General features: G+C 41.5%; 2 protein-coding genes across 2 annotated transcripts; both read right to left on the reverse strand.

Annotated features, from left to right (window-relative positions):
- LOC308299594 (phosphatidylinositol 4-phosphate 5-kinase type-1 beta-like) lies at positions 1–25,039 on the reverse strand (the record flags this gene model as incomplete). Its single annotated transcript, XM_080743389.1, has 13 exons — positions 1–160; positions 5,329–5,439; positions 7,660–7,762; positions 8,353–8,493; positions 10,114–10,198; positions 10,655–10,703; positions 11,762–11,842; positions 13,158–13,342; positions 16,573–16,869; positions 19,267–19,419; positions 21,052–21,169; positions 22,376–22,506; positions 24,974–25,039. The coding sequence occupies 13 exons, from the start codon at positions 25,037–25,039 to the stop codon at positions 1–3; spliced, it is 1,680 nt and encodes a 559-aa protein (XP_080599515.1).
- On the reverse strand, positions 6,254–7,036 carry LOC308299052 (proliferating cell nuclear antigen-like; the record flags this gene model as incomplete). The annotated part of the gene is made up of 1 exon (XM_080742778.1): positions 6,254–7,036. The coding sequence occupies one exon, from the start codon at positions 7,034–7,036 to the stop codon at positions 6,254–6,256; it is 783 nt and encodes a 260-aa protein (XP_080598904.1).
- Positions 25,040–25,706: the final 667 nt, after the last annotated feature.

The raw sequence follows: 25,706 nt of genomic DNA on the forward strand, positions 1-25,706 counted from the left end.
TCACAACGGGGGTCTGTCATCTGCACCAGGAAGGACCAGGAAGCTCCACAGAGGGTCCTCATCCTCAATACACCTGGAAAAGCATAATGACCAGGCTGGGGGCGGGGCCTCCGACGTCACCTGCCAACTGTGACCGACCACCTCTTCAAACTGCTCCCCTCTGGGTGGGCAACACAAGAGACTGAAACAAGACTGAATACAAATGGGACTGAAAATGCACACACACACACACACACACACACACACACACACACACACACACACACACACACAGTGGTGTTAGTTCAGCAAAAGCTAGGATATGGCAAAGATGTGGAAAATAGGCATTACATTTTGTATAACACGGTTCTATTGTGAAAATAGCAGATTTACATGCTCACAACGCCTCGCAGTGCCCGCCCCCGGTAGCAAAAGTGAATGATTTTACTGGTTGGCCAGTCAGGGACCAATCAGAAGGCTGACAAAGGGTGAAAAAAACTAGTTTTGTACGTTTTCTTTACACAGGTTTCTATGGTTTCTTGGGCTGGATATGGCAGCCTGAAATGGTTGATCAAGTGCAGCTAAACTTGACATGTTAGTAAACGTGCCACAATTAAATAATGCATTGCACCTGTGCAGCTGACCTGCGGAACCTGAGAATATACCATTTTGTCAAGATGGGGAGAATACAAGTGTGGAGAATATACTTATAATACATTGTTACAGTGACAATTTTGTTACATTTTGCATTTGTAGTTATTTTACTGCGCAGATAGACAAAGATACATTCATGGATTTATATTTAAAAGTAACTTTTATTTCCCCCCCTGGACCCAGGGTATGGCATCTGCATACCCCTGCCATACCCAATTGACGCCCCTGAATTTGGTATTACTGCCCCGAAGCAATAGCTCAAGCAAATCATTGTGATAAGAACAAAAACAAAAAAGTATGGTAATGAGAACAAAGATAGTGAAAAGGAAAAAAGGCTTCTTTTAATGCATTTTGGGGGATGAAATTATTGACAGCTTTGATCAGAGCATTTAAACCACACCATGGGGCATGTGGACATGGACTTCACCCCCAAAATGACTTTTTTTATATTGATTACTCACCCCAAGGAGACTTGAGTTCAATACAATTTGTTTTTATTTGTCGCATTCCTAAGCCAATAATAATATTTTTTTCTCAAGTCTCCATGGCGTGACTAATCAATAGATTCTTTTTTTTATTTTGGGGGTGAACTACTCCTTTAAAATAGAATTGATTTATGTGCCTAAAAAGCTGGTCAATTATGCATTTGACTCAGCTGTGTCAGTGTGTAATAACCAAATAAATATTAGGCTGAAACTTTTCATTTTATGCTCTCAAGAGTTAAAGATCTACAAGGGTCTATTTGGTTACCAACTCTCATTCATCATTTAGGCCCCATTTACACTGGCAGCCAAATCCTAGCCCAGGGACAGACTGGGACTAAAATGGTATCTTAGCCCAGACCAGCCCCCACAACCAGCGCGCGCGCAGATACTCTACCGACTCATCCGGTCGAGGCACATACAAATACACAAGCTCTTAATACCACAACTTTTACAGAACAACATAAATGATAACTACACAACCCAGAGGCAACTACACAATCCATAAATTGTATAAGTTAGCGTACAGTTCTCACCAACAAGGGGAGTATGAACATTACATTGGCAAATAACAACTTAGCATTAGCAAGCTGGGATCTTTTGGCAATGTGTGCCCTGGCAGAAAAAAGGTTGAGAAAAGGTTGACACTAGTAACTAGTGTTGTTGCTGCTCTTATACCACCATTATTATTATTATTATTATTATGAGAAATGCACTCCTTAAAGTTGAAACAAAATAAGTTAAGAACCAATTAACCAGTCTGCTTAAAGTATGTATCTGTAGCAGCTAGTTGACAGTGCAGTGAGACATAATTGCCTTCCTTTGATCCATTAACAAGGGGCAGTTACTACTTATTGGCATCAGCTGCCAGCTGGACACAGAGTCTGACACAATCACCTCCCCTCTGCAGGGCTCTGTGTCTGTCTAATTTCTCCAAAAGCCCTTGAATATGATTGAAAATGATTAAGGATTACTGTGATTATGGTAAGCTTACGTTTCATATCGCACTCACCTTACCTGTAACTTTCACTACTCCCCGAAAATATTTTTTTTGGCCCCCCAGCCCTCTGGCCTAGCGGCCCACCGGGCATATGTCCGGTATGCCAGATGGCCAGTCCGCCCCTGTCCTAGCCTGACTGCTAGCGTCAGACTCAATCACACACTTCGTTCACTACACACCACCCACCAACAGGGGGTGGTGATGTGCGGACTGAAGTATCAGGCTAGCAAAATCCAGCCTGAATCACATCCAGATTGGAATCTGATTTGTTCCATGTGACCATTTAAACCAATCAGATTCCAATCTGGATGTGGCACAGATCTGTATCAGGCTGGATTTGGCTGCCAGTGTAAATGAGGCCTTAGCTGGGGACCACATCATTTGCAAATCTGTACACCTGTCCATCATCTTCCTCTACAAACTTCTCTAAACAGACTCATGCTACTCATGTAAAATAACTACCGTAAGAATTACTGACAGGCCGTCTGCTATATCAAACTGAATCTTATTTATATAGTAGAAAACTCATCTGACATACATTTCGAAACAAACAATCAATAATAATGTCTCTGTCAATCATGTTCATGTTTCCCCCCCCCCCCCCCCCCTACTTCCTAGTTTTAAGTGCAAAGCACTGTCACATAGTTATTTTTTTTACTCAATAGTGCCCACCTGTGACAACATTGCTCTGGAGATTATAATGTACAAAAATAGTCACTTAATTAGATAAAATAACTGTTTATTTGACAAACACTACTTTCTATAATACAGTATTATACATTGATTTTGAAATGCTATATTTCACAAGGTGAACTGAAGGCAAAAGTGGAAGACACTTTATAAAACATTTTAATCACTTCTTCCTTTGTTTTACACTTAACTGATCATTTTGTCTCCCTATTTATTATTATTCAGTGTCATCTTTGTCAAGAGTATCTCTCTTGACAAAGTCACAGAATAATAATAAAACATGTATTTTATTTCCAGCATTGTAAATAAAATACATGTTTTACAATGCACACATCAGAGCTTGTTTTACTCCAAAAAAGTGTAAAAACACACATGAAAGGCATGAATCCATCTAGACTAGAGTATGGCACTAGTTTGATTCCAAACCCTCGTCTGTTTGCTTTCATTCAAATTGGAGCCCCGTTCATAAAAACAAGTACAGTTTGGACATGATTTGGACACACACAATGATAGGTACTGTAAGATGCATTTCTCACAGAAGTTTGACATAAGGTATTGGTTAACTGCATGTTCTGAATATGAGATGTTAGTCACATGGTACAGTGTGGCTGTACTCAAACAGTTATGTCTGAGTTGGGAATCTACTTCTTTTCCAGCTCACGGCGGGTTATGAGCTCATAGAATGGCATCTTCGGCGCACGGCACCGTCGTAGGACAGAGTATACATTAAGACCAATATTATCACAACTGCATGACACTAAGCATAAACACAATACATGCACAATGCGTCAATGTAACACCCACTCTCCCGTTCTATTAAGCAAAACCAGAGAGGCCGCCATCATCTGATTCGTCTCTCTCTCTAGTAGTACAGTATATGATTTGAAAGCATCAACCACGTATTTATTATCTAATAATAAAAATGCATTTAGTCTTTCAGGGATCCTGCCGCTGAGAAATTCACACTGACGTGGCACTGCACCGTTAATCAGAAAGTCATTTAAAAATAGATCTCTGTCAAATCACAGCGAAGAAGCACAATGTTTTCATGAGCACTCACAATGTTCTTAAATTAGCAGCAAAGTTGAGAGTATAAGGAGATTAAGCTACTCCATAGTGTCATGTACAGGACGATGATACACGAAAGAAGTATTGGCATATACATCTTTTTTCTTTTTTTTCCATACACAAAGCCAGAGACTCCATCCATTTTGTGTGAGATTTCTTCATTACACATCACACATTGCCTGAGTACACAGTGATTGGATCTTGCAGGAATATAAGCTCTGTTCACAACGGTATAGTCCTGGGCAGAGATCCTTAATTTAGGAAGATACGCCATCCCATGTCTCGCCACTAGGTATGAAATGGTACACAAAAATGGCCTCCTGTGTGGACGTGGCTGCCTCTCTCTGCCCCCCATCCCCTCATCTCACAACCCCATTTACTTCACAGCTGGAATTAATAGACTCAAGACCTACTGCTGGTCTCCCAAAGGGGGGGCAGCCGGGCACCCGCGTTACATGGGTACAGACAGTACAGCAAGAAGGACATGTTTCTGCAGTTTGTCTTTGTCCTGGGTCTCCAGAAGGTGGCAAGCCCGTGGCAGGCTCTGCAGCAGATCTGAACAGGAAACACATATCTCACCTTCATATTATCGTCGTTGTCGGGTGGAAACCTCGTACCTCCAAGTTTTCAAATTTGTACGTTCTTTCGCAAAGTAAAGCCCTGCTTCATCGTACAAGGCCGTCGCACAAAAGTCGTGAAAACAGCCGATCTACAAGCACACAACGCCTCGCGGTGCGAAGCGTTGTGTGCTTGTAGATCAGCTGTTTTCACTAGTTTAAATCATTTTTTAAATTATAAATGCAAAACAAACGGCTTTGGACATACAAGGTTTCCACCCGACAACGACGATATGTGTTTCCGGTTCAAATCTGCTACGGAGCCAATCAAACAAAGCAATGGGAGATGAACAGGAACAGGAAACGGGCGTGCCACCTTTCGGAAACCTGCGACCACCGATCTGCAGAGCCATTTAGAACAAGGCTACTGTACGCTATTACTGTTTCCGTAGGAGATGAGCGTTTGTTTTCGGTGGAGACGACGGAGGTGCGCCATCTCAAGCGTACTTGAGCCACGTGAGGCACCGCCCAGTGAGCTAAAGCGAGCGAGTCGACAAGGCATCTCCTACGGACACAATAATCACCTAGTGTACTGTGACAGACCACTGACCATTCTTCTGTCATGTCATACAGGGGAGTATGAGAATGATGCGAGAGAAAAACTGCCCTGTTAATATGGTTGATACAATGCTTCATCGTTTATCTGTTTTGGGGCATTTCTTGCACAGGCGATGGTTGCACAGTCAAGGATAATGATCTTGTACAGGCACAGTTGGCTGGAGGAGGTATAGATGGGGTCATCTTTCCTCACTAGAGAGAGAGAGAGAAAGAGAGAGATTATTGTTTCTTGCCTCTGATCTAATAGAAGATAAGATCCGGTTTTAAGGTTCATGCTAACCTGGTGCTTCTTACCAAGTAGACATCGAGTTCAGAATCTGACTGGCTTTTGGAGAGGGAAGCAGTGGCGTCATCTAACGCCACGGTGGCACTGGAGGCTCGCCGGTCGTCACTGTGACACAGGAAAGACTGTGGTTAATTACTTGTGCCAGCAGAGCGCGCAAGTACTGAGTTCGGCTGCGTATGTACAGTATGTAGATAGGTAGCTGTGTGTGTTTAAGCCCGTAGCCCAATCAGGGACCAGCATTTCTGGCAACGTCATCATTAACAGCCAATGAGGGACCAGAATTCCTGGTGATGCCAGTGGGGATGTCACTGGCATCACCACTGGTGATGCCAGTGGAGAGCGCACCACATGGCGCGCTCTGCTGGCGCACAAGGTGCTAGTTGGCACCTCGACAGAGTGCAGTTCTAGTTATTGATTTGTTTGTACATTGGTTTGAGGTGCTTACTTTTCACAATTTCTTAGTTCACATTTTTTAATTCATGGAATTGGTTTAGAGTTTTTTTTTTTTTTTTTTTTTTTTCAAGAAAATCTTTTTATTTTTGAAAATAGTTTGAAAGGATCATTCAAATATTTTTGAGCTGGGCAAGCCGCTCCTATGTTTCCCTTTTGTGTATTAGCCAAAAAAAGATATGAGCACAGATCTCCATAAATGGAGATCCATGATCATAACTGACGTCACGGACAGAAAGGCCCATACAAGGAGATATGCACCGAGATATTGAACCGCTCACTTATTTTTGTACTATAATTTTACTCTCGACCCATGAGTCTGTGTCCCACGACCCACTGTTTGGAAAACACTGCATTAGTGTTAATTTAGCTCAGAGAGCCATAAGAGTTACAGAATCATAAGCATCAAATTGGAGTTGGACCCCCCTGTTGGTCCCCGGACTGGCGTGAGGAAACCGCGTAAGCACATTTAAAAATCCTCTTCGTTGATCTTGGGTGCCAGGTAGTATTTGACGTGGCCCATGTCGGCTATCTTGTACTCCACCACCAGGGGGATATCGGCAGACATGCTGAGGGTGACCGTCTTGGACAGAGGCGTGGCCTTGGCGAACAGGTTCAGGTAGTTCAGGGCAAAGTTGAGCTGGACGGGCTCTTTCATCTCGACGGTCACCGCTTCCTCCTCCTTGTCCACGTGACCGGTCGGCGACAGCTTGACGTTCCCGGTGCCCACCTCTCCGGCGACCGAGAACCTGACTCCGTCCTTGGCGCAGGAGATGGTGACGGCCTCGCCGATCTGGGACAGGTCCCGGCAGATGCGGGCGAACTCCGCCGAGGGCATCCTCACCACGCAGCTGAACTCCTGCTCGGGAATCCCCAGCTGGTCCACGTCCAGGTCCATCAGCCGCATCTCGTAGTCGGAGACCTTCTCGCGGCCGAGGGTCTCGAACACGAGGGAGAGCGTGTCCGAGCCGTCCTCGGCCCTGAGGGTGACGGCGTCCTCGTTGCCCGCGCACCTCAGGATCTTGGACATGCTGCCCAGGTTGACGCCCACGGCCAGGTCCCGGTCGCAGCGGTACGAGTCAAAGCCGTCGCTCCGGAGCGTCAGCAGGACGAGGGCGACGTGGGCCGAGTCCATGCTCTGGAGCGAGATGCCGGACGAGTTGACGTCCCAACACGCCTCCGTGATCAGGCCGTTCACCGCCTCCAGGACCTTCTTCAGGATGGAGCCCTGGACCAAGCGAGCCTCGAACATGGTCTTGAGTTGGGTGTTTATGTCGATGATGCGAAGGTGATACAGTTGACCTAGATCTGGGGCCAATGACTCTTCGTAAACAGAGCAGTCTGTGCTGTAATCAAAGGTAGCTAAATGTCCTCTTTTGCATGCCAACCCACCGCCGTTCTTCTGAGCAGAGAAATAAGATGTCATATTGTACCTCATGATGTCATATCGCTGATGTCAATATGTTGAACTCCATATTTGGATAAGATCAGCCATCATCAGCAGAACATTGCTATTACAGTATGTGCTGATAAATGTACAGTATCTTGTACTTGTGGTTTTGTTTCTTTCTTTGTAAGTGTGCATGTTCAATGACATTCTGGCCAATGGAGCAATAGGCTCCATTGGATAAGTCATGGTAAAATAAAACAATAATGTACCGTACATATAGTTGCACATTTCTGGGAGAGGGGGAGGCCGTTTGAGAGGCAATGTGGGGGAGGAAAGAGACAGACAGACAGACAGACAGACAGACAGACAGACAGACAGACAGACAGACAGACAGACAGACAGACGGACAGAGAGGCTGGGTAAGCTATTGTATGCCTAGTCTTATTTGGGGATACAAGTTTTTGTTCTGAACAGCATCAATTTACCTGCTTTCAGGATCACACCGGTCCTTGTTAGGATCAACAGCAGCAGTGTGGTTGACACCAGGAGATCTTGGGACTAGGTCTGGATGTTTAGAAGAGCTAAAAACTGTTGAATAAAATGCAACTTGAATAAATGAATGCCTATAGCAACCATTAAAAGAAAACATGAAATTATAACCTCAGAATCGATCTACTATTTTCTGCAAAAGTTACACAATAGGGATACTGCAGTTTAAGTGGTTAAGAACCTTAGCCCATAGCACTTACCAATAGCACTTGCCAACCCTCAATGTAATTTAGATTTGATATGTTTTTTGATTTTATAAAGTTTTTGCTGAATAGGTGCTTGGTCTACCTTTTTTTTTCTTCTTAGATTATTATTTCTGTACTGACGTATTTGCCTTGCTTATTGTAAATCGCTCTGGATTAAGAGCATCTGCTAAATGCCTGAATTGTAAATTTTAAGAATCTCTTTCTCTTTCTTTCATTGACATTTCACTGTGCCTATATGTGAAGCCAACTCTTTGTTCACAAACTACACACCTAGCAAATTGCTGTTCGTGGCTAAACATTGTATGGGTACGCCATGGTGACACTCTGTGTCTTGTTTTTATGTACAGGTAAATATGTTTGTTACAATAATGTTACTGTGATTCCCTTTGTCTGCCACTAGTAACAGTATGAAGACATGCTTACAGGGTCCATCCAGATGGTCCATACTCTGAGTCTTCTTCTCCTGCTTCAGCTCCCCCTTGAGGGGGGACAGGAACTCCTGAGAGGCTGACTTTGCGGCATGGAGGGAATTCCTCTTCCTCTTAGAAGACGCTCCTCTAAGGGCTAGGAGAGAGGAGGTATCAAATGAAAAAGGGAGGAAAGGGAGGAGAGAATTCCATATCTCTGAATTAAATGCATGCAGGGGTGAGGTGGTGGACTGTTTCAATCTGCACTGAGTACTTAGTAGGTACACTAAGGTACAAGTTACAATAATCATTTTCATTTAGGGGACCCTTTAGTCAAGTGGTACCCTACATTTATTAATGTGTGGTGCTTCTGTGGAGAACAAGATGACACCTGGCTGTATAACACTAGCCTGGAAACCAGTTGAATCTGCCAGTGCAACGAAACAAAAGAATCATTCTGCAGATATGGGGCGGGTCTATACCACCAGAAGAATGTTTTCTATCCGCCCCTTAGAAATGCAGGTTCTTCACAGAGATTCCGCGCTAATATCTGGAGTATGTGGATTGTGAAATCTTCTTTGCCAATGCCAAACTACTGACTCTTGTTTAGTGTAGTTTGGTGGATCTGTAGTCTTATCAGTAACAAGGAATAAATAAGACATAATTCTAGGCTGGTAATCCGGCCTGACAGCGTGTCGCGGGTTCGAGTCCCGATCCCGACGACCTTTGCTGCGCGCCACACCCCCCATCTCTCTCCCCATTTGCTGTCAACCTACTGTATATCAATAAATATCTTTAAAAAAATAAATAAGTCATAATTTTTCATGGGCGCAACCCACAAATTCAGCTGTGTTACAACAGAGACACAATCTAACACAAATTTCCAAACGTTCTGTTTCGATGTTTATATGGTACTGGTCTCATTACATGACCAGGAAATATGAGTTGTAAGAGAAAGGAACTGACAGGAACACAGTATGGTATGAATACCGGTAAGTATGCAATAAAACATGATGTCATAATGTTTTACAAGGGGTCATAATTCAATAGTTTCATCTTGTATCACATGGCCATGTCAGATAAATAGATAAAGCACTGACCGTGGTGTCACACATATATCTATATGTTTACGTACAGTAAACGTACGTGAGCATGTCAAGTCTAAATCATAACAAAGAATAACTATATTGGGTTCCAGCCCTTCAAACAACAAGAAAACATAGCAAAGAAATAACAGTATGATGATGTTATTGTTATTACTAGCATTTAAAACCACATAACCGGTCCCCCACTTCATACTTTGTCGCAACTGTCGGTCTACAAGCTCACAACGCGTTGCATCATGACCCGTTGTGATGCTGGAGATCTGAGCTTGTAGACCTTGTAGATGTGTTTATGAAAGGGTTTTGCCGGTAATGACAACCAGAATAAGGACAGCAGGTTGAAAGTGGTTAATCCAACCCGCAGAAACCAGTTACTGCATGTATCTATGTCAACATGCTGCCCACAGCCTTTCGTTTTCATAAACATTTTAACCACTAATACCCTATACTCCTATACAGTACCTGTACTTACAGTAACTGACTGGAGTTCCCCAGGGGTTTAACTAACTGTATAGGCCCCATTACTTTCTCCCGCTACACTAAATATCTTTATTTTTGCAGAATGTTCACCACGGAATAGGGACGCTAGGGTTCAAGTAGTCAATTTGTATCCTGGAAAGCAGAGGCGACTGAAACATTTGAGATAGATACAGGCATGTTAATCAGCGACTTACGGTGAATCTTTTTGAAGACCGTGGAGCCCATGAACTTAAGAAATCGGTCTGCATAGAAGTTAGGCCTGTGAACCGACACCGTATCCTGAAAGACACAGACAAAATGCTCAGAATGCACACACTGTCACGTGCACGCAGGTGCAAAAGAGTAAAACTTGTGCACAGGTACAAAAGTGTAAACCGTATTACAGACACACGCACACTGCCAGATGTGAAACACGACAACATGCACAGAATGCACACACTAGCACACTAGTATTAGTGGGTTGGCTTAACAAAATTATCGAAACAAATTGGATAAAAGCGACAAACTTTTTTTGAGGCTTCTTTAGGACCTAACGATGGATTTTAGCCTTGGGTACCAAACTTTATTTTGAGAATTAGCCATATCAGTGCTTTATGTAAGCCAACACACTAGTACACACACATTGGCAGATGTAGTGGGCCCTTGAAGACCTTACACTCACGCACGCGCACACGCACACACACACACACACACACACACACACACACACACACATATATATATAGAGGTACATACCCCATCGTAAACAAGAGCTTTCCAAGAATGTTCCATTTTCTTGATTAATCTGAGGAAACATCATCATGCCACCGTCATTACAATGAATGTATTGCTGCACACTGGTCGTTGTGGTGATGTGCATCACCTGGGCGGTGGTTGTTGCATGGAGCCGGCCCGTGGCTCGTTACCGAGGGCAACGACGAACGCCCATTAATTTATCACACCGTATGTCCAAACCTTGTATGTCCAACACTGTTCCTTTTTTTATATTGTTTAAAAAATGTTTTTAAATAGTGAAAATATTTGTGTCGAGATGCAATGCGTTGTGAGCTTGTTGATCTGCTAATTTCGCTACTTTTGTGCGACAATCTCGTATGATGAAGTAGGCATTCATTTAGGGGGAAAAAAACATAAAAGTGATGATGTTGATGTTCTGACATATCATCTTATAGTGATGTATTATCTGCTTATTGTAAGTAGTCGCTTTGTATTAAAAGCGTCTGCTAAATGCCTAAACTGTAAATATGGAGATACAAGGTTTCTGCCTGACAGCAACAACATACAGTAAGCCTTGCAGAGCCATGTAGCCCATATGGCAGGAGCCTATCTCCTGTTTTTCCTGTGTGAGGCAGCTTCATGTTGAGTACCAAGAAGAGAGGCATTGGGACACATTTTTATAGTCTTTGACATGACCCGGCCAGAGATTGAACCCAAATCGCCCAATCGCTGGGCGGACACTCTAACCACAAGGCCACTGGCACTGAGCTGACAACAACATAACCTAACGGACGGCTGGGCTACACCAGAAAACGCGCGCTGTATGTGCGTGTGCGAAAAGACCCTGGCTACACCAAGGAGGGAGTATATGTGCGGGAGACCAGGGAGTCTGTGTACAAAACGCATACGCGCGCGTACAAAATAGAACCAATCCTATTTTTAGGGAATTCGTATCCAGGGTTCATGCTCTCCGTGAGGCTGGTGTAGCCGGCTGAATGAACACTGAGTGACGGTCCACTAAAACAACAAAAAATATACAATGAGAAGATTACACAATATATGGCTTTAAAATGAACACTCAGGATATTACAATGTAATTGATAAATTACATTGTTGTAAACGCCTCACCTGTATGACTGAAGTATGTCGATTATTCCTAAAAAGATGAGCAGCTTCTCATCCTTGTGTTTGGCAGGAATTCCACCCATCCTGGTAAGAAAAAAGGTAAGAAATAGTGCCTAAGATAATAGCTTTAAATGGATAAAAAAGCTGCAATCTTTTAGATCAGGGGTTTTCAACTGATTGAAAAACCAGGGACCACCAGCCTGACTAAGAATCAACAAGGGGACCACTGTTAAGATTAGTGTTTTTTGGTCTATAATGCATTATAATCAGCTTATAACACTGTATGATTATAGTTATACAAACTAAAATATGCATAACCCTTTATTGATTCTCAACCAATTGTCCATGTTCTGAAATAATGACTGGAATATTACGCTAGTGAGCAGAGGGGGGGGGGGGGGGGGGGGGGAGGCTGGCGGCTGGGGGCCCGATCATTGTGGCTTTCTTAAAGGCCCGGTTCTGAAACTCATATTAACAGATATACTGAATTGTAACTTCTGTATGAGTGAACAGACACACCCTATTACATGGGCACATTTCCTAATAATGATAACTAAGGCAATCCGGTACACTTCCCCCTTCCACATAAAAGGCAGGCTTTTATGCGGAAGTTCTACTTCCCAATAACTGCAGGCAACTACATTGACGTCTACATCTTAGGTCACCAGGTCAGGGAACTGTTTCTCATGGCATGATCATGGGTGGTCCATGTCTGTCTCTTCTTGGCCATAGTGGAGTCTCAAGTCTCTAGTATTTTCATGCTGGACCCCACTTCGAGAACCAACAGTGTAGTGTGTAAAGTGATGTAAAGGTCGACCCACAACCTGCAGGTCGGGTGGGTTCAGGTAAGCTTCAGACGCCATTATTGCGTGTTGTTCGGCCAAGCGGATCAATCGCTCCCGCCCGAACTCGTGGTAATTGGGTTGGGTTTGGCGGGTTGGGTTGCCGCATCAAAGTGGGGGTCGTTCAAATGAAAATGTTTGAGGACCACTTGCTTAGAACGCTGTTTCCCAAACAATGGGTCGGGACCCATTAGTGGGTTACGGACACATTTCTAGGGGTCCTTTAATTTTTAGTTTCCTTTTTTTTAGTGTTGTTATTAGTTCAAAACATTTTCAAAAAACATTCCCAAAAAAGCAAAATTTTCATGAATGAATAACAAATTAAATGTTTCTTTCAGTAATTTCATGAAGAAATGAAAGAAAAATCTAAGAAATTATATAAATTAGAAAACAAATGTTTAAGAAGTTGTGAAAATAGCCAGTCTACAAGCTCACACCGCTGCGCGACGCGTTGTGAGCTTGTAGATCTGCTATTTTCACTAGTTTTGGTCCCAGGCAAATTTCTCTTTTGGGTCTTGAGCTGAAATGTTTGGGAACTTAGTATCTAGTTTCCTCACGTGTCGTCATCAGCTGCTGGTTCGGGGCCTTTGACGTTCCCCTGGATGGACTCCAGGGCAGTGGAATAGAGGACCTTCTGTCCCCTCTTACTGTCTCCTCGGCTTCCTCTGCCCAGCACCTTCTGGTCCAGCACATGGACCCCCAGCAGCAGACTGTAGTCCATGATCTTGAAGCTCTCCAGGACCTGCCACACATGAATAATCCATTGCGGTTTCAGACTGTGAACAATAATCTTTGCGAACGATCCTGGTTTGCTGATACAAATATAGTATAAACTTTTCAAGATGTTAAATTATGTCCTGAGAACCCCATGATGTCACATGGATATCTCGACCCCCGTTGGTCTCGGTCTCGACTCGGACTCAACCCCCTCCCACACGGTTTTGACTCGGACTCGCCCCCCCTTGGACTTGGTCTTGACTTGGACTCGCTTTGAGTGGACTCAATTACAACAGGGGTTTTCAAAGTGGGTGACGGGGCACCCTGGGGACTGGGGTGCCGTGACGGCAGTCCAGGGGTACCGCAAGATAATTTGATGATATTTGGAATTTATTTGGACACTTAAAAAATATTTAGTATCATTTTAAAACTTGAATTACAAAGTTATTTTCAGTCAGTTCTAACCAAAATGGCTGTTATCTCAACATTTTCCTCGCAACATAATCACTAAAATATCGTCACTGTCAGGCAGAGACCTCTGAACAGCCCATCTACAAGCACACTTGTGTGCTAAGTGTGCTTGTAGATCTGCTGTTTTCTCTAGTTTAGTACATTTTATAGATGATAAATACAAAACGAACGGTTTTGGAAATTTTCCACCCGACAACGACGATATGCTATAAATATAAGGTGCTAGGAATGAAAATTATAATGTTAGGGGTGCCTTGGATTAAAACAATATTTATGGGGTGCCCTGAGACAAAAATGTTTGGGAACCCCTGAACTACAACACTACTGGTTTGTAACCTTTGGCCTGGGAAATCACATAAACCCAGCGCAAACCGAGAAAGAGCTATCTACCGGTGCAACAGTTTATCAAACTAATTCATCAAAACAGTAATTGCTGTGTGTGAACAGCTGACAGGATGCTAACAAGACTTTAGTAACAACTGAATGTTGAAACCGTCAACAGCCATGAAGTAACATTACATTAGTTGCATCTGTCTGCCCTTGTTTCCTGTCTGGAAGTGTCTTCTGCAATGCCTTTGTTACAGTAATAGGGTATTATGCATGTACTTTGTTGGTGGTGCTGAGATATGTATTATTTTGTTTTATGTTGGATGTTTAAGGCACCTCGAGCTACATTGTATGAATGTACTGTATTTAAAATGTATTATATTTTTCTGTACTGCATGTCTCTGCAACCCCCTCAGAAAAGAAAATGGCAGCGCGTACGTGAATTTAGTTTACCACATTCTTAGGTAATTTCTTGAACAACTAACCCTTCAACCTTTGGTAGACATGCAGGAAGGAAAGTTACAGTTAAGGACTAAACCTGGATTTGGAAACTAAGCATATATTAAGTACACTGTCAACTTGAGTCTGACAATGTGAATGTTAAGGACTCTTTGTAAACAAAGCCTAAAGCTTTAAATTCTCCCATGTTACTCAATACACTGACTGGCTTACATCACAACTAGACCAATGGAAAGTTACTTACTTACATACTGTACTGTAAGTACAATTTTGAAGTATATTTTCTTCACTTGTGTTTCCATTTTTTAATACTTTAAACATCTACTCCGGGGCGCCCGCTGGTCTAGCAGTCCAGGCGCACACCACATAGGCTCTGATGCCTGACAGCGTGTCGCAGGTTCAAATCCCGTACCTGCTTTGCTGCTTGTCACTCCCCATCTCTCTCCCCATTTTCTGTCAGTCTACTTTCCTATCAATAAAGGCATAAAAGCCCCAAAACAAATCTTAAAAAAAAAAATATATATATATACGTATATATATATATATATATATATATATAATATATATATATATATATAATCTACTCCACTAGGCCTACGTCTCAGAGGAAATATTCTGCGGCTATTGGAAAAGAGTTAATATACAATCCGATTTTTCAAAATGTTTTAATTTGTGTACTTTATTTGACTCAAGTAAACTTCTGAATGCAGGACACTGCATTCTCCTCATGTTTGTTACCTAATACACTGACTGTCTTACATCACACCCTAAGACAGCACACTGTACTGTGTTCTGGGCTCCTGACGGAGTCCACATGTTAAAGGCAGTAATATGAGTCAGGTGCTTTGTTCTGCTGCTGGTAATCCTGGGTGAGGACTGAGGAGGAGGCCTTTCGCGGTCCTTTCCCACTAATCAAACAACGGGCCGGACTAATGAGGTCATTCTTAAGGGCTTACAGGGAGACGGGGATAGAGGGCAATTGTTCATGGTCAGGACGAAAGGTGTTGCGCTTACATAACAGGCCAGGCGTGCACGGTTCACCAGTTAAGGCAGAGTCAAATGAAAGCTTTAACCTTGAACCTTTACTTCAGGGGACTGGGGTCTCCCAGGGCTCTGTACTGGGTCCCCTCAGTTTTTTCCCCTCTACATCGATCTACTGTACAAGCTCAAAACACGTTGTGAGATTTTAGAAGGCTATTTTAGCAGAATATTCGCCCTACCCAGAATAGGGATGCTAGCGTTCAAGTGGTTCAATGCTTCAATGTTATTTCTTTGTCATAATGCTGTGGAAGATACAAAAAAAATTACCTTTTTTAATTATTTGTGAAAAAGGGCAAAAGAAAATATCAATTGTGCAATGTACTTGGTTGTTTCTTGTAAGCTTTTAAGCTAAGCTCTAATGCATGTGCTTGTATCTATATGTACATACATCTTATATAAACACATACTGTACCGCAGATAAATCCTACTGTAATTCCAAAGCCATAATCTAACGCAGGGGTCTTCAACAGGGGGTCCGGGACCCCTAGGGGGTCCTTAGCCTTACTACAGGGGGAGCGCCAAATCCTTGTGTGATAGGATAATGCTTTTAAATTAACAACTTGAATCCTCGCATCCGTATTCCGAGGATAACTTTAGACAAAAATAGCAGATCTACAAACTCTCAACGCCTCGCAGCACGAGGCGTTGAAAGCTTGTAGATCAGCTATTTTCTGCAAATAAGTTTGGTGTAGAGGTAAAAAAGAGCAGACCAAGTACATAGTGAAAGGTCAAGTTATCGACGATTTAAGTGGTTAAATGTCTGAAAATACACATTAACATGAATCCAAAATAGACTGATGACAGTGCTGTCAAACAAGTCTATGAATCCATCTATGAAATCGATGAAAATTTGCCTCATCTCTCTCTCAGCTAAGGGGTCCTTTGCCTGAACACTTTGAAGACCCCTGATCTAACAGAAAGTGTCATCACATGACATGCATATAGTTTGTAACTCACTCGGCAGTCTCTCTGCAGGGTCTTCATCAGGGCGCTGTAGGTGTCGGGGTCAAAGTGCAGGCCCTCGTGCATCTCCTGGAAGTCCAGGTCCTTGAAGGTGGGCGAGCTCTTGGCGCGCTCCTTGCGCGAGGCGCGCCGCTTGTAGGTGGAGCCCTTCAGGTCGTACTTGTAGTGCATCTTCATGGCGCGCGGCAGCACGTTGTTCATGACCACCACACGGATGTTCACCCCGCCGCACTGGATGCAGTACAGGCCGTAGAACTTGGGGAGCAGCGTCCGCGGGTTCTGGTTCAGGTTCTGCAGTGGTGGGAAAAGTATCCACATTTTGTACTTAAAAGGACGACTTCTAGGGCTGTCATGATTATGACATTTTACATGACGATTAATTGTCACTCAAATAATTGCGATTAACGGTTTAATTGTGTTTTTGTCATTGACAATGACATTTCTGTTTGGCTTTTAGGCTTTGATATGACACATAACCTAAATATACAAAGAAATTACTGACATATTTGACAACTATATACTTAAAAAAGAACATTGATAGTGGAAATAGCCGATCTACAAGCTCACAACGTTGTGAGCTTGTTGATCTGCTATTTCCAATATTTTTGACTTTTTTTTAATATATGATTTTTTTTCAATATGGAAACGATTATGACGATTATGAAAAATAATCGCGATTATGTATGCGATTAGACAGCCCTAACGACTTCACCACTTTTCAACCTATCTTCGTGAAATTGGTTCTCACTAATGATCATGATAAAATAGCAAAAAAGAAATCTACTCTGTCCGTGTCTCATAGGAGGGCTATGGGCAGTTTAGAAATCCATCTGCCAGTGACATCATTGATGGGAATCCAAGCTAACAGGAATTGCAGAGTTCCAATCCCGACGACCTTTGCTGTGTGTCACTCCCTATCTCTCTCCCCATTTCCTGTCGGTCTATGTCCTATCAATAAAAGCCCAAAAACAAATCTTAAAAAAAAGGATCAATAACGTAAAGTAGAATTACTCTGTTATTACAAGTAAAAGTCTGGATTTCAAAATGTTCTTGAGTATAATTACAAAATATTGCTATCAAAATGTACTTAAAGTGCCAAAAATAGAAAGTAGTCATTATGCAGAATGTCCCAGTTCACAAGTTTTCAAATGTATAAAATGTATAAAAGAAATTTTGAAAATAGCAGATCGGCTATTTTCAAATGGCCGAAATATATATATGGCTGAATAGAAGTGGGTAATGGATGTTTTGTAATAATAATCGAAATCTACAAAGTAACAAGTATCTAAAGTGTTCAAATAAATATATTTGAGTAAAGTAAAAGTATTGGAAAAATATTATACAGGCCATCATAGACATTCTATATACTCTGTATTATGTGACTCTGAATAATACTTAATTCCTGCACATTTAATACATACTTGATATGTGCTCCTTACTTGTACAACAGACTGAGGTACATTTCTTTATATTTTCCTTTTCTTATGATCATCTTTTCAAACAAGCTCTCTACATGTCATACCTGTAAACTTCTCATGTGGCAATAAACGTATACAGTACACTTTTAAAAGTTTAAAGTTGACATACTGCAAGTCATAGTTAAACACTTTCTGAGAAGAATGCAACCAGTTGCATGCATTGTGTATGTACTGTATAGTCTTCACAGTATTGTAAAGTGTTACTTGAGACAGTGTTTATCTCCCATGCATTGACGTTGGAATGTGAAACTGTCCTTATCTCCTAGGGGACGAAGACTCTTTTGAAAGGGCCGCTCCCCGCAACCACTCTGCTCTGTTCTCAACATATCTGTTATTTAGCAATACCATCACGTCCTTGTGAGCTTGTAGTTTGCTTGTAGCTATTGTCGGTGAGAGACAGTATAAATTAGGATTTTTTTTCATACAATATTTTTGGGGCTTTTTTATCTTTATCTATAGGTTACAGTAGAGACAGACAGACAGTAAACAGGGGAGGGAGATGGAAAGAGACAAGCAGTAGAGATGGTTGGGGATGGGACTTGAACCTGTGATGTGCTGTCAGGCAGCAGGCTACACTTCAGACCACAGCCCAGGTCTAAATTAGGCATTTGTTGCAAACGAAGGTCGCAGTTTAGTATGTGAAATGGCACATGCTGATTCTGTCTGTCTGTCTGGACGTGTACACTTTTTTTTTTAAATCTATGGGTTTGCCGCTCTGACATCACTGTGATGTCATGGGAACCACTCTAACAGATCCCTTTTATGCCCATATATGGAGATCCCTGATGTCATCAATATTAATCCCATATCTAACAGGACTTCATATGGGAATGCCCATATATGGAGGAAGACAGCCCATATCTGTGTGGCTGGTTCAGACAGGGACTCCATGTATGGGCATACAAGGGATCGTATGTATGATGTTTCTTTCGTATGTATGATGTTTCTTTCTGTAATATCTCATTTTATTACTATTTATATTAGGGAATACGGACAAAAAGAATCATTATTGCTAACTGCAACATATTTCACTGCATCCTCGTCTCTACTTTATGTACTACCTTACCATAGCAAGAAGACAAATTGCAGAGTTGACAGCATTTGCATAGTTCCGCAGTTGCTCTCACATGACATGTAAATTCCCAACAGCTGCCGTGGTCAAGTGAATGGAGAGACCGGCGCTGTGTTTGCATTGTGGGGCGGGACTCACCATGTAGTAGCCAGGAAGCAGCTTCTGCAGAAACTCTGCCTCTTTGGGCTGAACGGTCTTGATGATGAACTCATCATCGCTCGTCAGGTAGAACCAGGAACTACTGGCCCCAGGGTTGGACAGCTCGATCAGTGGCTCGTTACAGATGGAGTACTGCAATCAGGGGTGGGCGATATTGTGATAATTATCGTTGAGACGATATAATGTCTCCATGATATGCCTTTTCAGAGGTATCGTATATATCGTGATACAATTGATGGCGCCTTGTAAGAAATCCTGTTCAATCATTAATACAGAGATTAATTGCAGAATTCAATTTAAACCTGCATTTTGGTCTAAATCAGTAGTTCTCAAACTTTAAAATGTAAAGGTCTCCACTTAACTCTGACAGTATACCAATGAAACCAAATGGACCTGTAAGGGTCCATTTGGTTTCATTTGTGTCAGAGTTACATACTTGTAAACTGTCAGAGTTACATACTTGTCACATGCTGTCAGAGTTACATACTTGTCACATGCTGTCAGAGTTACATACTTGTAAAGTTCAAATTAGACCTCCCAAAAGGAACCCAGGGAGTCTAGTTGTTGTCAAGTAACTTGAAAAATAACCATAAAAACCAATGTGAAAAATAATTGTGATAAAATCGTGTATCGTGATACAGCTTGGGAAAATATCGTGATATTGTATTTTTCCATATCGCCCACCCCTAACTGCAATTCATACAGAGGTGGAACACTTTGTATTGAGTGGTACCAATCAATATGTAACCACTTAAGCACTATTATACTTCATTGACCGGGGTCTCCCATGGGTCTATACTTGGTAACCTCCTTTTTCCCCTCGAACCCAAATCCATTTGCCCGAAAATAGCCGATCTACAAGCTCACAATGTGTCATGTTGCGATGTGTTGTGGGCTTGTAGGTCTTCTATTTTTGCTGAATGAATAGGGATTCTAGGGTTTATGTTGTTTAAAAGCAAGCAAAGAAACATATCATATTAGGATGCCAAGCATTTTAGCTGGGGACTTTGTTGAGAGAGTCTGCAGTGGGGTTTCACATACTCATGGCTTGCCATTTGTAAAGTTACATTTATGTTCTCAAAGTTGTGGATTTGTACAACACTGGAACATTTAATGTATTATTTGTCTTCAAATATTGATTCCTGTTTTGTCTTGAAATGTGTGTTTTTAAATGTCTGTATTGTTTTTTAAAAGTGGACCCAGGATGAACAGCTGTAGGGCACAGCTAATGGGGATCCCCTAAGGCTGGACTCACACATATGCGTGAAACATCTTCTCCGTATCGTCTGAGAATGGCCACTGGGAACGCCGTACTAATGCATTGTCAATGGAAGGTTGTTTGGTTTTTTGTCGTTGCCGTGCCTCTAGCTCAACCGCAGCCTGTCTTTTGGCCAAGAGACACGGCAACGACAAAACACCAAACAACCTTCCATTGACAATGCATTAGTATGGCGCCCCCAGTGGCCATTCTCAGACGATACGGAGAAGATGTTTCACGCAAATGTCTGTACGGCGCCTAACAAATAAACCAAATCTCAAAACAGAGAAAATTGAGAATGTTCGCTGAAATAATGAATAATGATGGAGATATTTGTCTGTGTATCGTTGTTATCGTGTGTGTGTGTGTGTGTGTGTGTGTGTGTGTGTGTGTGTGTGTGTGTGTGTGTGTGTGTGTGCAATGTATATACAGTACTGTATGCACTTATAATCTGTGCAATCTGTGTGTGTTTGACTACAGTGTGTGCATAATGTTGACATACTAACCAGATAGTCATCTGGTTTGATTCCAAACAGCTCCCTGAAGTAACGGAAGGCCAGCGGTGCATAGGTTTTCAGCCTGAAGTCTGGGAAGTGATGGGCTGGAGTCAGGTTACTCCCCTCGCTGCACATCAGAGAATAAACACATTATTATTTTTGAGCGGTGGTCACACCGTCTCCATAGCGTGGCCGTGTGTGTAGGTATGTTTGTATGTATGTTGGTGGGTGGGTGGGTCTGTATGTAGCCTCAAGCCTGTGGTGTAGTACCTTTTATGACCACACATGTTAAGGGAGGGGCGCTGTTTTCAGGCCAGGCCAGGCCAGGCACACACACACAGGGGGGAAGGGGGGAGGGGTTGGTGGGTAAGAGGGTGCTGTTGAGACTAGCCTGGGGGGGGGGGGGGGGAGGTGACAGAATTCATAGATCTAGAACACATCGAATTCATAGATATAGAACACAGAATATGTACAGTACAGTACAGTTAGGTACAGTAGAGTACAGTATACAGTACAGTTAGGGGTTGGTGGGTAAACCACCGCTCAGTTCACACGGGTGTGATTTTTACAACAAGGTTAGACAACACAACATGCCCACTCAGAGGTAAACACAACAGCATGAGAACTGTAGGTCTCATGCTGGTGCCATAGTTTTGTACTTTTTCTGTTTTGTATGTGTCTATGGAGTTAACATTACTCTAATAGACTGCCAGGTGTGGTTATAATTTGCAAAATGTTGTTTTAGGGAGGGAAAAAAAAATCATGGAACCCCATCTTTAAAGGAGTAGTTCACCCCCATAATGACTTTTTTTTTTGTCATAATGAATCTATTGTTTACTCACGCCATGGAGAATTGAATTCAATTATATTTTGTTGTATTTGTTGCATTGCTGAGACAAAAAAAAGTAAATTTACCGCCACTGTTTCCAGCTGGGGACCCAAATACATTTGTGTCCCCATCCAGAATCAATGGTGGTAGATTTATTGTTATTAAATTATTGTCTTAGGAACTAAAACATATTATTGAACTCAAGTCTCTATGGCATGAGTAATCAATATAAAATACGTAATTTGGGGGGTGAACTACTCCTTTAAGTAAGTAGGTAGGTTTAAAAGCTTTATTTATACTTTATACAATGTTGTCCCACACCAAAAATAGCATGACAATGGAAAACCAATTAGGCTGCAGTAGCCTTTTTAATGCAATAAAGGCTTATTCCTCCTTTTAACCTTGAGTGCCTGGATCGCCTCTTTCTCTTTTTCAAGTTTATTACTTGTTGATTAAGATGCTTTTTTCTATTTGTAAGTAAAAGGTTACATTATGGTACTGTACCTGGGTAAGAAGACACTCTCCACCACAGAAAAGTCTTGCATGAGAACATCTCTGTCTGGCTTGGAACTCAGGTTGCCCACAGCATAACCAATGCCCAACTGGATGGCATCTTTCAGGACACCTGAGGTGGGCTGTGTGACCACAAAGAGTATATACTTTCAATCTTCTGTCTGAAGAGTTTAGGTCCAATGAAAAAAATATACATATATTTTTTCTTTCTCCAAAGTTTAGAGTAGCAAATTGTTACCCGATTGTTCTACCAATTTAGTCGTTATGCCAATTATTCCTTTCTGTGTCGCCACTTCAGTTGTATCCTACTGGCTCACCTGCCAGTGAGGAGCCCCCACCGAGAGGACATTGCATCTCTGTCCTACTCCTCCCGTTCAACCCCTAACCCATGCTCAGAACACGTCGCGCTGTGACACATTGTGAATTTGAAGATCTGCTATTTTCACAGAATGTTCGGACATTTTCATTGAATTATTTTTCATATTTATTAATTATATATTGAATTGTTATTGTATTCATAACTATTATGAACTCAGAACTTATTAGCTCAGAGCACCTCGCTTTGCGACAGGTACAGGCATATGTTGAAAGTGGCTTTGAGCAACACATAACCCCTCACTGCTCCCCCCTCAGCGCTCATCATAACCATCTGAGCAGCCAACAGCTGGGTGAAGCTGAAACGGGACTAACAAAGGTCTCCCCTTTCCTCCCCTTAGTTGTCCGGGGTGCTCCATCCAGGGCTCTATGCTTGGTCTGATCTTTTTCTTTTCTCTCCACGCCAATAAATCTCTTGGCCGAAACGGCCGACCAACAGTACAACCCCTGATGTGTTGCAACAAATGTTTGCCACAGAATGACGGAGGCTAGGTTTCATGATGTGGTTAAATAAAAGCTTTATATAGAATTGTCCCTGCTTGATCTCTGGGTCGCTGTCATTAGGGCGTGTTTGAGCTGACTTCATTCTAGTTTCTAGTTGAGTGAATTTTTAGTGTTTCCAATTTTAAATACTACTCCACTACATCTCAGAGGCAAACATTGTACTTTTTACTCCAATACAATTATTTGAAAACTTTACATACTGGTTAGATTTGAATTATTATTAACAAAACATAACATACATTAACCACTTCAGCCAAAATTTAACTTTGACTATTAGAATATAGCCCGTCTACAAGCTTACAATTTATACATTTTATTCATTTGTAACAAACTTTTACTTTTGGTACTTTTAGTATATTTTGATGTCAATGCTTTCGTACTTTTACTCAAGTACATTTTGAATTCTGGACTTTTACTTGTAACAAAGTATTGTTTACTAAGTATTGATACTTTTACTCAAGTAAAACATTTGAGTACTTCTTGCTTCACTGGCACCTGCCATTGCTCCATGTGACGGCTTATCAGCATTCCTCGAGAGGGGAAGCCTGTACAGCGTTCTTATCTAAGGCTTGTTTTAGCTACAGTGACGTCACATGCTAGAACGTGCGAATATACTGTAGGAAGGGCGTCAATAATGTCACGTGCAGCATACAGTATCGTCGTTGTCGGGTGGAAACCCTGTATGTCCAAAACCATTCGTTTTGTGTTTATCATTTTGAAAACGATTTAAAATTGTGAAATTAGCCAATCTACAAGCACAGTAGATCTGATATTTTCACTAGTCTTATGAGACAGTCTTGTTAGATGAACAGGACTTTAAGAAAGAATGTACACATTTGAAACTTGGAGATACAAGGTTTCTGCCCGACAGTGACGGTATGTTGGAGATGCAAAACCAACTGTTCCTTGCATGGATTTGGCTCCTTTTCGTGGCTCTGGAAAAAAACAATATTTCGATATCCTGTGTTCGATATACGTTTTTTTCAGGTGCTCAGGTCCCTGCACTACAATATGTGACTATACAGTAGTTTTGAACAGAATAAGATATCACTGTACACGATCCATTTCACAGACACAATGCTGATACCCCCAAGATATCTGATTGGGTTTCTCAAGAATCCACGTTGTTCCCTGTACTCCTTGAATGAGCCACGAGTTCAACTGGAGTCATTATCATTAATATACTGTATTTAATTAATCATTTTACATCCGTAATCCCAGGCTCTCTGTTTATCTACAGCCTCCATCATACAGTGCTACTGTATATATAACACTGTTAGCACATATATATCCTCACTGTCGGGCAGAAACCTCGTATCTCCAAGTTTCAAACTTGTACTTTTTTTCACCAAGTAAAGCCCTGCTTCATCATACAAGGCTGTCGCACAAAAGTAGCGAAAACAGCCGATCTACAAGCACACGTGTGCTTGTAGATCTGCTATTTTCACTTGTTTAGTTCATTTTTAACATGATAAATACAAAACGAACGCTCTTGGACACACAAGGTTTTCACCCGTCAACGACTATATATATATATATATATATATATATATATATATATATATATATATATATATATATATATATATATATATATATATATATACACACACACACCGGTATATATATATATATATATATATATATATATATATATATATATATTTAATTAAAAATAGAGAATTAGAGATAGAGATTAAAGTGCCTTACCTTTTTATGGTGCTTTGACACTTTTGAACTTCTGGATCCTGCACTGTTAACTGTTGCGGTTGACATCCTTTAGATAGAGAGAACTCAATTAGGTTTCGACCTCCTCCTTGTTCCTCAAACTGACAGGCCTGTGGTTGATCTGTTTGTATGTTGAGTTCCTGATTGCACAGATTATTATTATAAATTTGTTTTTACCTTGAATGGATTTTAACAGAAACTGCATATCCCAGGAACACGTCTACAGAGAAGATACAAAAAAAAGGAACAGAAGCTGACATGAATTTCACTGGAGATTATGTTACAACAGCTAAAAGCCCACGGCACCAATGAAACATGATACAAAAAATAATAATACTGGTTTAATAAACGTCAGCAGGAATGGAATAAAACCACTTTTGGGGAATGGTTAATGTCCTGTCAAACAGATTCTTTCCACATTTACACCCATATGCAATGCTAAACAGTAAAAATTGCAATGTTAATGTATCCCATTGTAAGAGAATGTACAAATGTACAAAATGTAACCAAATGGACCCATAAGGGTACATTTTGTTACATTTGTACATTCTCAGTTAAATTAAAGGTGCTATAAGTGATATATTTTTCTTTAAGACAAAAATGTTTTTGTAAAAAGAAATAAGTTACAAAGTCATATTCTGATATTAATCATATATGATTACAGTTCAGTAACAGGGGTCTCCCTGTCTCTCCAGCTGTTTAGTAAACTGAAAAT

The sequence above is a fragment of the Nannobrachium achirus genome (genome assembly GCF_963921795.1).
Source record: "Nannobrachium achirus genome assembly, chromosome: 15".
NCBI classification, from domain to species: Eukaryota; Metazoa; Chordata; class Actinopteri; order Myctophiformes; family Myctophidae; genus Nannobrachium; species Nannobrachium achirus.